The sequence below is a fragment of the Oncorhynchus clarkii genome, chromosome 23, assembly GCF_045791955.1.
Source record: "Oncorhynchus clarkii lewisi isolate Uvic-CL-2024 chromosome 23, UVic_Ocla_1.0, whole genome shotgun sequence".
Lineage (NCBI taxonomy): Eukaryota > Metazoa > Chordata > Actinopteri > Salmoniformes > Salmonidae > Oncorhynchus > Oncorhynchus clarkii.
The window spans coordinates 47377592-47394055 of NC_092169.1; the positions used below are offsets into that span (position 1 = coordinate 47377592).

Here is a 16464-nt window from a genome sequence, read left to right on the forward strand (position 1 = left end):
CACATGACACCTTGGATTGACACACCACATGATCAATGGAAACATCACGGCTCTGACATCTAAAATGGTGGGATTAGCTAATAATCTTCTTTAATCTCGACCCTCTCCCCCAATAATAGTTTGCCACTGGAGGGAATGCTCAAGGTCCTTGAATATTTTTCTAATCAGTGATATTTAAGGCAGTAACAGCAATTACATGAACTGAGTGACACATTATTCTAGTTTTTAAAAAGTATTTGGTTTTTATTGATCTACAAAATATATGAATTACTTTTGTTATTATGCATTCATAATAATAGATAATAGATATCTCTAAATCCCAAAACACGTGTGTACATGTGCTTTGCCATTTTTACTGTCAGCCTGGAGTGCCATTCCTATTCCACTGGAGCTGGCCCGAAGCCTGGTGAAATAACAGCCCCTGTTTGAGGCCCACATGGCCCTTATGGCATGGTCACAACAGTATGTAGGGAACAGGGTGCCATTTGGGGCTCATTGGGGCTCATTGGCCTGGAAATGTTTTATAATGACAGGGTTATTGTTGATGTGTGTATTTGAGATGGGTTGACAGGTTTGTGTATAGTATGGGGTTGCTGTTCAGTCAGAGAGCTGTGTGTCACGCCTGCTCCTGTTCCCCCTCTTTGCGGGCGCCAGGCGGCCCATCATTACACACACCTGTCACCATCATTACTTTTGTATTTAATTGACCTTTATTTAACTAGGCAAGTCAGTTAAGAACAAATTCTTATTTTCAATGACGGCCTAGGAACAGTGGGTTAACTGCCTGTTCAGGGGCAGAACGACAGATTTGTAACTTGTCAGCTCGGGGGTTTGAACTTGCAACCTTCCGGTTACTAGTCCAACGCTCTAATCACTAGGGTACCCTGCCGCCCCATATGAGCTCCATATGCGCATATGAGCAATACTGGACTCAACTGGACTCCATTACCTTGTTGATTGGCCCTCTATATCTGTCTGCTCCTCAGTTTGTTCCCCGTGTCAGCATTATTGTCGTTATGTTTTCCCTGTCCAGACGCTGTCCTTGTGTGTGTGTACTCTCCGTCTCATGCTGTACTGACCCACCACTAGAAGGACAAATGTTCACATACTTCCCATTGCTGTTGCCAGTCCTCTCAACCCTCCTGTTGCTCTCTGTGTCATACTGTAGTGTTTTAAATGTTATAGTAGTCCTATTGGTGTTCATATTGTAGAGGGAAACAATGTCTCCTCTACACACACACACACACACACACACACACACACACACGCACACTTACTTACACACACACTTAGTTACACACCCACACACACGAGAGAGAGAACAGACACTTGTTCCTCCTCACAGACATCAGTTAGCTTCCTCTACACTGACTGACCTTGCTCTCATTATATCCAAACAGCAGTGTTCCATTTTCCTTTCTGTTCCTCATAGTGTGTACTTCCTATGACCTTCTCTGCCCAAACAGTGCACTTATAGTAAAAGCTGTCTTTGAGACCATTAGCCTGAAAGATACAGGGTTTCATAATGACATCTGGGAGGTTTGACCTGTTGAGCATGTCTGTCTTTTCTCTATAGTGGATCAGAGTGCTCTTTGTCTCCAGAACAAAGACCAAATCTATGTCCCAAATGGAACCCTATTCCCAATGTAGTGCTCTCTATGGGGCCTAGTCAAAAGTAGTGCACTATATAGGAAATAGGGTGTCATTTGGAATGCACTCAAAGACTCTCACTCCTGAGGACAGAGCTGTCAGATGGACAGAACCTGGTATTCTGTTCTCTACTTGTCTGTCTTGTACTCACACTTTGTTTGTTTTGTTTATTTTTTATTTTTACAGGGACAGTGCACATTAATCTACGTTTCAGTAAAAGTGCCGGTTTTAGCCAGCCGGCTAATTTTCAACCGCAGTCCCTGGGCAGGTTATTAAAAACAATTACAATATAGACAATAGCAGCATAGAACAAGCAAGACATAGCAACATAGGACAAGCAAGACATAGCATACAGACAGAGCAACATAGGACAAGCAAGACGTAGCATACAGACAGAGCAACATAAAACAAAAAGCAGCAAGACAAAATTCATAAAAGCAACAAAGTGTTTCCACACCTCACAAGCTACAGACAACAGACAACATGAAAAGCGGCAACACACAGCTAGGGACCATGTTCACAAATCTGATTGACCTTTAGCCATGTCTTCAAGCATTTTGTGAAAGTGTGATATGTGGTGCAGTTATGTGTGTCTGATGGCAGTGTATTCCAGACATGGGAAGCTCTCACAGAGAATGCAGATTTACTAAAGGTGCTTTTCCTTAGGGGAACTATACAGTCACCTCTCATGGCAGACCTTGTGGATCTGCTGCCATATGTCTGGGTTTTCTGTTTAACACAAATATTGAGTGGAGGGGGAGCCAGGCCATTAAGGATCTTGAATACAAGACATGCGTCGGTGTATTGCACAAGATTTTCCCAACTCAAGAGCTCATGCTTTCTAAGGATGTGACAATGATGATGGCTATTGGGCTTCCTATCAAGCACTTTGAGAGCCTGTTTGTAGACAGACTGAATAGGTTTTAATGTTGTACAGCAAGCTTGGGCCCAACTAGTCAAGCAGTATGTTAAGTGGGGGAGTATCATAGATTTGAAGTACAGTTTTGCTACCTCTGTAGTCAAACAATTTCGTATAAATCGGAAATTAACTAGGTTGAATTTGGTTATTTGAATTACCTTTTTCACATGCTTTTTAAAAGAGAGGTTGGAATCAAGTATGCTGCCAAGGTACTTAAAATCGGATACCACCTGACACATAGACATCTGGCTCAGTAGCATCTGTTGCCCTCTTTGTGAAGAACATGCAAACAGTTTTTTTCACATTGAGATGCAAACACGAGTCACTGAGCCACTTTGTAACCTGGACCATTACAGTAGTGAGTTCTTGTGCAGCTTGTTGTTTGCTCTTTGCATGCACATATATCACTGTATCATCTGCATACATTTGAACTTCAGACCCAGTACAGACAGAAGGCAGATCATTAATGTACAGGCTGAACAGGAGGGGCCCCAGTATTGACCCTTGGGGCACGCCCACATCATAGCTACGAGTGGGCGACAGCTCATTGCTCACTCTGACACACTGAGTTCTGCCTTCAAGGTATGATTTCATCCATCTCAAGGCATCAGGGGAAAAGTTGAACTTGGACAATTTTGTGATGAGAATCTCATGGTTAACAGTATCAAAAGCCTTCATTAGGTCCAGAAACACAGCCCCAACAGCACCCCCTTTGTCCATCTTGGACTTCACATTTTCCAGAAGAAAGCAGTTGGCCGTTTCTGTGGAGTGTTTCGCTCTGAAGCCAAACTGCATGGAGTGTAATGTGAAGGGGCTGTTGTTGAGGTGGGCAATCAGTTGTTCTGCTACACACTTTTCAACAACCTTTGACACCACAGGTAGTATACTAATGGGCCTGTAGTTACTCACGTCAGCAGGGTCGCCTGATTTAAAGATGGCCGTTATTATGGCCGACTTCCATACCCTTGGAAACACACCGAGACCAATAGATGTGTTGGTGACCTTAGTAATGGGGCCAATGAGTGACTCTTTGTAGTTTTTAAGAAAGGTAGAGTCCATCCCAAACACATCTTTGGCTTTAGAGTTCTTTAGTGAGCTAATCACCTTGTTCACCTTTGACTCAGAAACCTCCCTTATGATGAAGACAGGTTGAATGTCATTCACTAGCACTGAGCCCAAGAAACAAGTGGAGGGGTTCTGTGTCAGTACCCTGACAGAGTCAATAAAGTAGGAATTGAAGGCTATTGCTATTTCGACTGCATCTTGTGTTAGATTGTTATTCACCATGATTTCTAGTCTTTTTGCAGTGTTACTACGGTCTTTCCCTGTTAACTTTTTTAGATTCTCCCATATCAATTTAGAATTTCCCTTTGCTTCACCAATTATGTTAATAAAAAAGTTTGCCTCGGCCTGTCTGATTTCTTTCATCACCTTATTTCTCAACATGGTAAACCTACGTCTGTCATGCTCTAATTTAGATTTTAGGGCTATTTTTAGAGCATAATCTCGTTCTTTCATCAATTTCCAGATTTCTCCATTTAGCCAAAGAAGAGTGCTCTTTTGGCCAGGTTTTGCACCTGTCTTTAATTATTAGCACTGATTTAGCAGATAAACTACTGAGTTTATGAAGTGGTTTAGTCTTTGGACAGGTGTGGAAAATCTGCACCTGATATACAGTGTGCTCAGTTATACACTCTTAAAATATACCAAGTCGCTCTCTTGCTCTCTCGCTCTCTCTCTCTCTCTCTCTTGCTCTCTCTCTCCTCATCTTCACACTGTCTGGCTTTGGCATACTGTATAGGTGGGGGAAGTTTATGGTCAACTCTCAGGTTTGTCTCCAAGCTAGTTTGCTGCAAGGCCCTTTCTCTCTGTGAGGAATGCATCCTCACATCCTCTATCCTATGCTGTTTTCATTCCAAGCTGCGTCTCTGCCCTAGAATATAGGCCAACTTTGGTCAATACTAATGCTATTGTATAGTACTTTGATGTGCCCAGCTGTTGACATTTTCTATTGCCCTATTGTTTTGTATGTGTGCCTATGCACTATAGAGTAATATGATTCAGTATATCATGTTCAATATATCATGCCAGAAGAAATGTTCCAATTAGATTACGGAAGTTTACTGGAAAATATAGTAAGTACATCAAAAGGCCATTGAACTACAGTCCCAGGGATGTATGAAATGTTCCGGAAGTTTCTATTATTTCCTTCCATTCAGTAATTAAACTGAACTGGCATTCTAGGTGAGTGGACTCTCTGGCTAATCACATTCATTAATTGATTCATTAACTGGCAGGTGTAAAAGTAAAGGAGTAGTATTTCAGCCCTCGAAGGCTGGTCGTTGAATAACTCTGACCTATATAGTAACTTCACATCGTGTACACTTCTCATACCCCAGGCACTTCTGTAGGCTCTTTTCATCTGTTAGCTTTCTTGTAAAGGCTCAAAGAGTGAAGCACTCTATCAGATGATTACTCAGCTAGTTTTATTTAAGAATTATAGAATAACAGAAAAGGCAACAGGATGCATAAGTGAATGGTGTATTAAATCAAGTTGTCCGCTCTGTATGGAATGGTGTTTGGGTCTTTGCAAACTGGAGGTAAGCTGTTCCCCTACTATGTACTACGTTTGCAGGATGACAAAGTAACTCACAAATGTCTTTGATACAGATGTTATTAGCAACTTCTGGGGACAGTTTTGGGGACCAAGCTTTAGCTTGACCAGAAACTGCAATAATTTCAATATTCTTAGCAATGATTTAGGAATCAATGTGACTAAGTATTAAGGCAGACACTTGATGTTCTCCTATTGAAATCGAACTTCAGTACATGAAAATAACTAGCTAGCTAGAAAACAAACAAAAAAAGCTAGCCAGCTACCTAGCCCTGTGGCCCCAAGCTAACATTATAAGCAATTAGCTTAATCTGGCTAGTGTAGCTTGACCGAACCAGGTTGACCATCATCAACCAAATACGAAAACAGTCATATTTGAGGTATTTTAGATGATGCACCTAGCTAGCTACGTTTTTGGGGGAGAAAAATGTTTGCATCCATGAGGTAGCTAAGCTTTTGTATGACGAGCACTGTCCCAGAGCTTGGGGAAGTGCGTTTCTGACCAGCACTGTCCCAGAGCTTGGGGGAGTGTGTTTCTGACCAGCACTGTCCCAGAGCTTGGGGAAGTGTGTTTCTGACCATCACTGTCCCAGAGCTTGGGGAAGTGTGTTTCTGACCAGCACTGTCCCAGAGCTTGGGGGAGTGTGTTTCTGCCTCGTGGAGCCTGCCTGCCTGCCTGCCTGCCTGCCTGCCCGCCCGCCCGCCCGCCCGCCCGCCCGCCCGCCGGCCCTACTCCGCTTAATGAGATGTGCTGATATGTAATTGGGGCACAATGAGAGCTGTTCATTTCTGTTGGGGTTGGAACTCCTTCAGAACGACAAGGGGTAACCCAGTGGACACTGACGTCAATTCAACGTCTATTCCACGATAGTTCAACGTAATTTCAATGAAATGACGTGGAAACAACGTTGATTCAACCTGTGTGTGTCAATAACCATTGATAAATATAAATTGTTGTCAGACTTTTGTATACAAAACATTAAGAACACCTGCTCTTTCTATAACCAGGTGAATCCAGGTGAAAACTATGATCACTTATTGATGTCACTTGTTAAATCCACTTCAAATATGTAGATGAAGGGGAGGGGACAGGTTAAATAAGGATTTGTAAGCCTTGATACAATTGAGACATGGATTGTGGATGTGCGCCATTCAGAGGGTGAATGGGTAAGACAAAAGATTGAAGTGTCTTTGAATGGGGTATGGTATTGGGTGCCAGGCGCACCGGTTTGAGTGTGTCAAGAACTGCAACGCTACTGGGTTTTTCACGCTCAACAGTTTCCCGTTTTTCAAGAATGGTCCACCACCCAAATGATATCCAGCCAACTTGACACACCTGTGGGAAGCATTGGAGTCAACATGGTCCAGCATCCCTGTGGAACGCTTAAGACATCTTGTGGGGTCCATGCTATCATCCAACAGAGCAAGATCAGCCATCATCCAACAGAGCAAGGAAAGATCAGCTGTCATCCAACAGAGAAAGGAAAGATCAGCTATCATCCAACAGAGCAAGGAAAGATCAGCTGTCATCCAACAGAGAAAGGAAAGATCAGCTATCATCCAACAGAGAAAGGAAAGATCAGCCATCATCCAACAGAGCAAGGAAAGATCAGCTATCATCCAACAGAGCAAGAACAGCCATGCATCTTGATACCATGGTCTGGAATAATGGCTCTGAAACAGCACCCCTTATTCCCTATATAGTGCACTACTTTCTAATCAGGGCCAATAGTTTTTAGATTTTAGTATTTTTTAACTTTTATTTAACTAGGCAAATCAGTTAAGAACAAATTATTATTTTCATTGACGTCCCAGGAACGAACAGTGGGTTAAACTGCCTTGTTCAGGGGCAGAACGACATATTTTTACCTTGTTAGCCCGGGGATTCGATCTTGCAACCTTTCGGTTACTAGTCCAACGCTCTAACCACTAGGCCACCTGACGTCCCTTCCTATTTAGCAGATGCTCTTATCCAGAACGACTTACATTTTCGTGTGCATACATTTTTGTACTGGTCCCCCGTGGGAATCGAAACCAAAACCCTGCAAGCGCCATGCACCACCAACTGAGCCACACGAGTCCATAGTGCATGCACCATATAGGGAATAGGCTGCCATTCGGGACGCATCCTGAATCAATGCCATAGAGAGGCTATTCTCCTCTCTCAGGTCAATTAGTTAGTAATGACAGCTGGAGCAAAAGGGAGAGGAGAGATTTAATCTGGTTTCCTTTGGAGCTTCTTCAGGTCCAGGAGGAGAGAGACAATTAATTAACAACGAAACACTGAGACACTCAGACACTTCATTGAATCTTTTAATTTGGGCTGCCCCTCTACTCTCTAGCAACTCACCCTCTTCCCTCAGTTCACAACCACACCACTGTTGTGTAGAACTCCACTACTACAACCACACCACTGTCCTGTAGAACTACACTACTACAACCACACCACTGTCCTGTAGAACTCCACTACTACAAACACACCACTGTCCTGTCGAACTCCACTACTACAACCACACCACTGTCCTGTAGAACTCCACTACTACAACCACACCACTGTCCTATAGAACTCCACTACTACAACCACACCACTCTCCTGTAGAACTCCACTACTACAACCACACCACTGTCCTGTAGAACTCCACTACTACAACCACACCACTGTCCTGTAGAACTACACTACTACAACCACACCACTGCCCTGTGGAACTCCACTACTACAACCACACCACTGTCCTGTAGAACTCCACTACTACAACCACACCACTGTCCTGTAGAACTACACTACTACAACCACACCACTGCCCTGTGGAACTCCACTACTACAACCACACCACTGTCCTGTAGAACTCCACTACTACAACCACACCACTGTCCTGTAGAACTACACTACTACAACCACACCACTGCCCTGTGGAATTCCACTACTACAACCACACCACTGTCCTGTAGAACTCCACAACTACAACCACACCACTGTCCTGTAGAACTCCACTACTACAACCACATCACTGTCCTGTAGAACTCCACTACTACAACCACACCACTGTCCTGTAGAACTCCACTACTACAACCACACCACTGTCCTGTAGAACTACACTACTACAACCACAACACTTCCCTGTGGAACTCCACTACTACAACCACACCACTGTCCTATAGAACTCCACTACTACAACCACACCACTGCCCTGTGGAACTCCACTACTTTTTGCGAAGCATAAAGATCATCAGTGTGCTAGAGTTTCTTTTCAAACCAGTACAGTTTTTCTCCATGCATCTGGAGTCAAGGACTCCAGCCACCCTAGTCATAGACTTTTCTCTCTGCTACCGCACGGCAAGTTGTTCCGGAGCGCCAAGTCTAGGTCCAAGAGGCTTCTAAACAGCTTCTACCCTCAAGCCATAAGACTCCTGGACAGCTAATCAAATGGCTACCCAGACTATTTGCAAACCCCCCCCCCCCCCCGACCCCCTCTGCTGCTACTCTGTTATTATTTATGCATAGTCACTTTAATAACTTTATTACCTACATGTACATCAAATCAAATCACATGTTGTTGGTCACATACACCTGGTTAGCAGATGTTAATGCGAGTGTAGCGAAAGGCTTGTATATTACCTCAATTATCTCGATGTGTGTTTCTGCCTTCTTCCATGAGTGTGTGTTTGCTCTATTAATAACGATCATATTTGAGTGGTTTCCAATTTGAACGACGAGGTAAATATAACATTGTGAGTCATAAAGGGAGCTCATCACATTAGTATAATTTATTACTGTAGTTATTAAAGAGATGGAACAGCTACTAAGCCCTGGGTGGAAAGAAATAGTACCCAAAAAATGGTAGAATTGAGTGGCCACAACTACTATACACTTTGGCTGGTGAGCATAGATGTGTGCCAGCTGCAAAGTCTGTCTCTGACCTCTGACCTCCCAACATAGGAAGTGTCCTTGTTTTGTTCCTATATAACTCAACAAATGCCACACACACACACACACACACATCTAATCCTCATCTTTCGTCACCACTCACAACTTCCTCACTTATCTAGAACACCTAATTGACCAGGAAATGAGTTGACGGAACAAAGGGCCAGATCATGCATCTACAGCAGAAAGGTCAATCATTTACAGAGCTTAGCTTCATTACTGTGTTACTCACACACCCTCCCAAATACTGATGGCCTTGTCTTCAGAGGAAGCAGAAAGACGTGCCACATCTAATGCTAATAGAATGTTGCCGGATATTTCAGTTGCAAAATATCACTCACTTTATTTAACTCATCCAATGCTGGTACAGTGCTGTTAATATACATGTTGGTATGTACGGAGTAGAGTCTAAAACATCTTACCCCAGGCCAGGACTCGCTTGGGTTGCATTTACACATGGAGCCCAAATCCTATCTTTACACATCAGATTTTTTTGAGCTGATCTGATTGGTCAAAAGACCAATTACTGAAAAACATATCAGAATTGGGCTGACTGTGTAAACGCAGCCTTAGTGTCTACCACAGAAGAAGGAAATGAGGCATTCAGATACCTGCAATGACCTGAGAATTATTCGGAACAGACAAACAGACTTACATTGTATGTAAAATGCCTTCCTCTGGGCCTTAAGTAGTATAATCTTCTTTCATCAATCAATCAACCAATCATCCAGTCAATCAATCAACCACTCAATCAATTAAGCAATCCATTACCCTAACCCCATCTCTCTGTCGCCACCTGTAGGTTTCGGGATGTCCACTCCAGTGACGGTAGCAGGGAAGGTGTTCCTGATCTTCTACGGTCTCCTCGGCTGCGCCGCCACCATCTTGTTCTTTAACCTCTTCCTGGAACGTATTATCACCCTCCTGGCTGTGGTCATGAAGGCCGTGAGGGAACGGCGCATTCGGAACTCCGGCCTCCTCCCGCCGGGTATCCGCCATGACTTCTCAGCGTGTTCTTTCCCAGGGTGGAAGCCGTCTGTCTACCACGTCATGTTGATCCTGGGGCTATCCGCCATCATCATCTCCTGCTGCGCCTCAGCCATGTACACCCCCGTGGAGGGATGGGCCTACCTGGACTCACTCTACTTCTGCTTCGTCACATTCAGGTAAGGTCGGAGCTCGGAGAGGTGGGCCAGACAGTAACTGGCTGGAGGGTTCTCTTTACGAATCTTGAGTCTGACTGAAGGGAAAATCTAGTGGGTAGAGTAAATATCGTGTCGTTTTTCCCTTGATCAAGGCACTGCACTGTGGCTGGCCCTGTTCTTCAACCTCTTCTTTTGTGTGTGTGTATGTCTCTTCCCTAAACTTATCTGGTTTTCCAGAAATCCCGGTTGGAAGATTCCTGGGTGGAACTTTATAATAACTCCACATAATGAAGGATTCATAATGGATTACTAAATCGTTATTAATCATTACTTTCACATTTGTAAGTGATAGTAACCTAGTTATTCACACATTTGTAAACCACTTTTAAAGTATTTAATAATGATGTATAAGATCATTCATAAGATATTTAATATAGGTCCTTATAAACCATTTCCTAATCGTTATTCAAGTATTTTTGCGTAGCCTCATCTAAAGTGTGGGCTATTTTTACTTTATAAATATAAATGTCTCGAGTGAAAAGTGTAATTTCTCACCAAAAGAGAGGTTCTGTCGCAGCCGGCCCTGACCGGAAGACCCATGGGGCGGTGCACAATTGGCCCAGCGAGTTAGGGGAAGGTTTGGCTGGCAGGGATGTCCTTGTCCCATTACGCACTAGGTCTCAAAATGTCCCCTAGAACACATAGGATGTTAAGTTAAGAAAATATATAGAAAATTTGCATTTTTTGGAAGTGAGTTTTCTACTGAAACTAAAGTGCATGTAAACAGTCACACTTAGACCCTAGTACATATCAATGGTTAAATAATAATTACAAATGCACAGGATGTTAAACTAAAAATATTTTCTAATAAAATCATGAGCTGGAGCACACCCAGAGAAAATTATTTTAATGTAGAGGTGCTGACTAAAGTATTTTTTTACCCAATAAATTACTGGGAGGTTATACATATGGAGTGTGCGCCAGCTCATGATTTTTATTAGACAATATAAAGTTCCTTGCAAAAGTATTCATCCCCTTGGCATCTTTCCTATTTTGTTGCATTAGAACCTGTAATTTAAATTGAATTTTATTTGGATTTCATGTAATGGATATACACAGAATAGTGCAAATTGGTGAAGTGAAATGAAAAAAAATTACTTGTTTCAAAAAATGATAAAAAATTAAAACCACACAAGTGGTGTGTGCAACGCATATGTTTTCACCCTCTTTGCTATGAAGCCCCTAAATAAGATCTGGTGCAACCAATTACCTTCAGAAGTTACATCATTAGTTAAATAAAGTCCACCTGTGTGCAATCTAAGTGTCACATGATATGTCACATGATCTCAGTATATATACACTTGTTCTGAAAGGCCCCAGAGTCTGCAACACCACTCAGCAAGGGGCACCACCAAGCAAGCAGCACCATGAAGACCAAGGAGCTCTCCAAACAGGTCAGGGACAAAGTTGTGGAGAAGTAAAGATCAGGGTTGGGTTATTAAAAAATATCAGAAAGTTTGAACATCCCACAGAGCACCATTAAATCCATTATAAAAAAATTGAAAGAATATGTGTCACGTTCTGACCTTAGTTCTTTTGTTATGTCTTTGTTTTAGTATGGTCAGGGTGTGAGTTGGGTGGGTTGTCTATGTTAGTTTTTCTATGATTTGGTATTTCTGTGTTTGGCCTGGTATGGTTCTCAATCAGAGGCAGCTGTCAATCGTTGCTCCTGATTGAGAACCATACTTAGGTAGCCTGTTTTTCACCCTTGACTTGTGGTGATTGTTTTCTGTTTTGTGTCTACACCAGAAAGGACTGTTTCGTTTCGTTCATTCTCCTTTGTTATTTTGTTTAGTGTTCTCGTGATAATAAATTATCAATATGGACACTTACCACGCTGCGCATTGGTCCTCCTCTTCTCCTTCATACGACGACCGTTACAGATTCACCCACCACCAAAGGACCAAGCAGCGTGGTAACGGGCAGCAGCAGCGATCTCCAGACTGCTGGACATGGGAGGAGATCTTGGATGGCAAGGGACCCTAGGCACAGCCGGGAGAATATCGCCGCCCCAAGGCAGAGCTGGAGGCAGCGAAAGCCGAGAAGCGGTGGTATGAGGAGGCAGCACGGCAGCGCGGTTGGAAGCCCGAGAGGCAGCCCCAACAATTTCTTGGGGGGGGCACACGAGGAGTGTGGCTAAGTCAGGTAGGAGACCTGAGCCAACTCCCCGTGCTTACCGTGGAGAGAGGGGGACCTGGCAGGCACCGTGTTATGCCGTGAGGCGCACGGTGTCCCCGGTGCGCAGGCATAACCCGGTGCGGTACATAGCAGCGCCTCGTATCGGCCGGGCTAGAGTGGGCATCGAGCCAGGTGCCATGAAGCCGGCTCACCATTATATGCATATCCTGACTTCTGGGTCTGAGTAACAGGTAGTTTACTTTGGGCATGTCAGTTAGGCGGAAATTCAGGAAACAGACCCTGGCTCTAAGAATTGCTGTACACCAGCAGAACCTATCCAACTTGAAGGCGCTGGAGCAGTTTTGCCTTGAAGAATGGGAAAAAAATCCCAGTGGCTAGATGTGCCAAGCTTATAAAGATATACCCCAAGGGACTTGCAGCTGTAGTTGCTGCAAAAGGTGGCTCTACAAAGCATTGACATTGGGGGGGGTGAATAGTTATGCACGCTCAAGTTTCTTTTTTGTCTTATTACTTGTTTGTATCACAATATTCAAAGTGGTAGGCATGTTGTGTAAATCAAATGATAAAAACCTCACCAAAATTCAATTTTAATTCCAGGTTGTAAGGCAACAAAATAGGACAAATGCCAAGGGGGTGAATACTTTCACAAGCAACTGTATTTCCTTGTGAAACAACTGTTGCAAAGACTTGAGGAAGAGTTATAATGTGAATGATTTGCTGATGTTGTCAACCTCGCAAACGCAAACTAATCCTAAATCAGGGAGATGTAACCTACACACAACAGCTGGCCAGACCGACAGTCCCACTTGGTGCGGGTTGGATGCTTCTGGGTTGGATGCGCGCTGTGTTAAGAAGCAGTGCGGCTTGGTTGGGTTGTGTTCTGGAGGACGCATGGCTTTCGACGTACGGGAGTTGTAGCGATGAGACAAGATAGTAACTACTAACAATTGGATATCACGAAATTGGGGAGAAAGGGTGTAAAATTCAACAACAAAAAAAAGAAATGTATGATTTGCAGGGAAAAATGTTACAGATGTAGGATCTAAATTCAATGTTGCAGGACATTTCCTGCTTGTAGTGTATTCATTGGCTGAGAGTTGGGTGATCAAATTTGGAGACTTCGCAAACCGGAACTCCCAATTTCTAACAGTTCTGGTTTACCGAGATTATACAGATTTTTTATGATTTTTATTAGGATCCCCTTCCTGGAGTGCGACACAACGAAAAAAATATTGTAGAAAAAACACATCTCTAAGGAGACTGCAATCCACACCTCGCAAATGCTTTTTTGGGGGTAGAAAAGTCACTGCCAAGAAACACAACACAGCCTAGCCTCTTGGAACTACCCATCCTGGATCCGGGAGAATTGTCATCAACTACACTAATTAGCATAGCGTAACGGTCAAAAGATATTACTAGAAAATATTCATATTCATGAAATCACAAGTGAAATATAGTGAAACACAGTTTAGCCTTTAATTAATCACCCTGTTATCTCAGATTTACACAAGCGTTTGTGTAAGTTTATCGATAGCCTAGCATAGCATTATGTCCAGCTAGCAGCAGGAAGGAAGGTGTTTTTCAAATATCTATTCGATAATATATCAACCGGGACAATTGGCTTTTCAGTTCTATCCGGGACAATTGGCTTTTCAGTTCGAGCGAGAGGAAAAATGACTACCTCTGTCTTTTACGCAAGAATCACTCTGAGAGCCCTCAGCTGGCCACTTACGCAATGTAGTCGTTTACGCTCATTCTTCAAAATAAAGGCCTGAAACTACGTCTAAAGGCTGTAGACACCTTAGGGAAGCCACAGAAAAAGGAATCTGGTTGATATCCCTTTCAATGGGCAACAGGGATGCATAGAAAGACAGGGGTTTCAAAATAAGAGTTACTTCCTGATTGGATTTTTCTCAGGATTTTGCCTGCACTATCAGTTCTGTTATACTCACATACAATATTTTTTACGTTTTGGAAACTTTAGAGTGTTTTCTATCCTAAGCTGTCAATTATATGCATATTCTAGCATCTGGTCCTGAGAAATAGGCGGTTTACTTTGGGAACGTTATTTTTCCAAAAATAAAAATAGTGCCCCCTAGTTTCAAGAGGCTAGAGTGACTGTTTACATTCACTTTAGTTTCAGTAGAAAACTCACTTCCAATAAATGCACATTTTCTATATATTTTCTGAACTTTTCTTAACTTAAACATCCTCTGTGTTCTAGGGGACATAAGGAGCATGTCCATATTTTAGTGAAAAATTACATTGGTCACACAAAACATTTATAAAGTATAAAGAGCCCACACTTTAGATGAGGCCCTGCAAAAATACTTAACTAATGATTAGGAAATGGTTTAATAAAGACATATATTAAACACCTTATGAATGGAGTAATGATTCATCAATTAATAATAAACTCTTTAATAATCCATTATCGATGCTTTATTAAGTGGAGTTGTCATAAAGTGCTACCGATTCCTGGAATTGGGAGGTCTCAGGTGGATAAATACAGGCAATAAAGGCATACTCTTCTTCTTTTTCTTCCTCCTCCTCCTCCAGTACCATCGGCTTTGGGGACCTGGTGTCGAGCCAGAGAGCAGACTATGAGTACCAGCCACTGTACCGTCTAGCCAACTGCCTGTTCATCCTTATGGGCGTGTGTTGCATCTACTCTCTGTTCAATGTCATCTCCATCGTCATCAAACAGGTAGATGTTGAACATTGGAAATGAGTCTGTTGACAATATTGTATTTTTAATCCTCCATCATTTTGTATGTATGCATTGTTGTACACAAATGGCTCAGGCAACTCTATCTGTATTTTAAATGTCAAATCAAATTCCCTCCATGCTTCTTTCATTCAGGTGCTCAACTGGATGCTTCAGAACTTATGCTGCCAGCGGTGTAAATTCAAGTCCAACTCTTTCCCATTGGGTCGCCGCAACGCCATCCGGCCTGGTTCGAGAATCCGTAAAGGTCGCTTCCGAATCAAACGCACGCCGGACTCGGGGGATTCGGGACCCTGCGAAAGCGACATGGAGGGAGGAGGACGCAGACTCTCGGGAGAGATGATTTCAATGAAGGACCTGACGGCCTCGAATAAGGTCTCACTGGCACTCATGCAGAAGCAGTTATCAGAGTCCGCTAACGGTTATCCCAGGACGGTGTGTGGCGGCTCGAGACATAACGGGTTCTCTGGAGGAGTGGGCGCTCTGGGGATCATGAACAACAGGCTGGCAGAGACCAGCAACTCCAGGTAGAACTGAGCAGTGTTTCTCGACTTCTAGTCCGTGGACAGGCGCTGGTCTGTGGGATGAGACTTTCAGTCCGAGAGATGAGTAGCTGACATAATTTAAGCGCTCCCTCAAGGAGTAAAGACCATAGACTGCTTGTCTTAATGAAAAGGTTGAGACACACTGGAGAGAACCCTGCAGGAGAATGTGCTTAAGAAGACATACTGATGGAGAGAAACAGAGGCGCTTAAAGATTCTGCAAGGTTTCATGTGATGAACTATACTTGCTATCACTCTTGTCATGCTTGATTATGTCTGGTCCTTCGTTGGAAGAGCATGATGATATGCATGACATTTTTAGGGATGTAATCAACATCCTGTGATGATTGATGATTATGATGATGATGATGATGATGGACAGTTGTAGTGATACTGTGGGAAGGAAAGTAACCTTCTTGTAACTGAACTTTGGAAGGTCAAAACACTTGCGAATACCATGAGGCTATAACCTTACATTTTGCTCTCTGACTCAAAGCAACCGGAGAACATTTTCACGGATATAGCAGTGGTATTCTTCAGGATAATTAGTTAGCCATACCTGAGGAGATCTCTGAGGCTGTATGTATCATGCGTCTTAGATACAGAGAGACAGAAAGTGAGATAGATCCTAGATCAGCACTCCTCCTCTGAGACTTGATACATTTTGACTTCTACAGTGTACTGTACTGGAAGAGGCAACTCTGTGTGATTATTATTAGGCTACATCATTATCGCTTCTGA

At 43.1% G+C, this 16464-nt stretch overlaps 1 protein-coding gene across 1 annotated transcript in view; it reads left to right on the plus strand.

Moving 5' to 3' along the window:
- LOC139381777 (potassium channel subfamily K member 12-like) overlaps nucleotides 1-15838 on the plus strand; it is a 56407-nt gene extending 40569 nt beyond the window's left edge. The window contains exons 2-4 of the mRNA XM_071125528.1: nucleotides 9911-10274; nucleotides 15012-15159; nucleotides 15316-15838. Of these exons, the coding sequence (XP_070981629.1) occupies nucleotides 9911-10274; nucleotides 15012-15159; nucleotides 15316-15711 (908 nt within the window). The 3' untranslated portion in view covers nucleotides 15712-15838. The remainder of the gene's footprint in view (nucleotides 1-9910; nucleotides 10275-15011; nucleotides 15160-15315) is intronic.
- The last annotated feature ends 626 nt before the right edge of the window (nucleotides 15839-16464 follow it).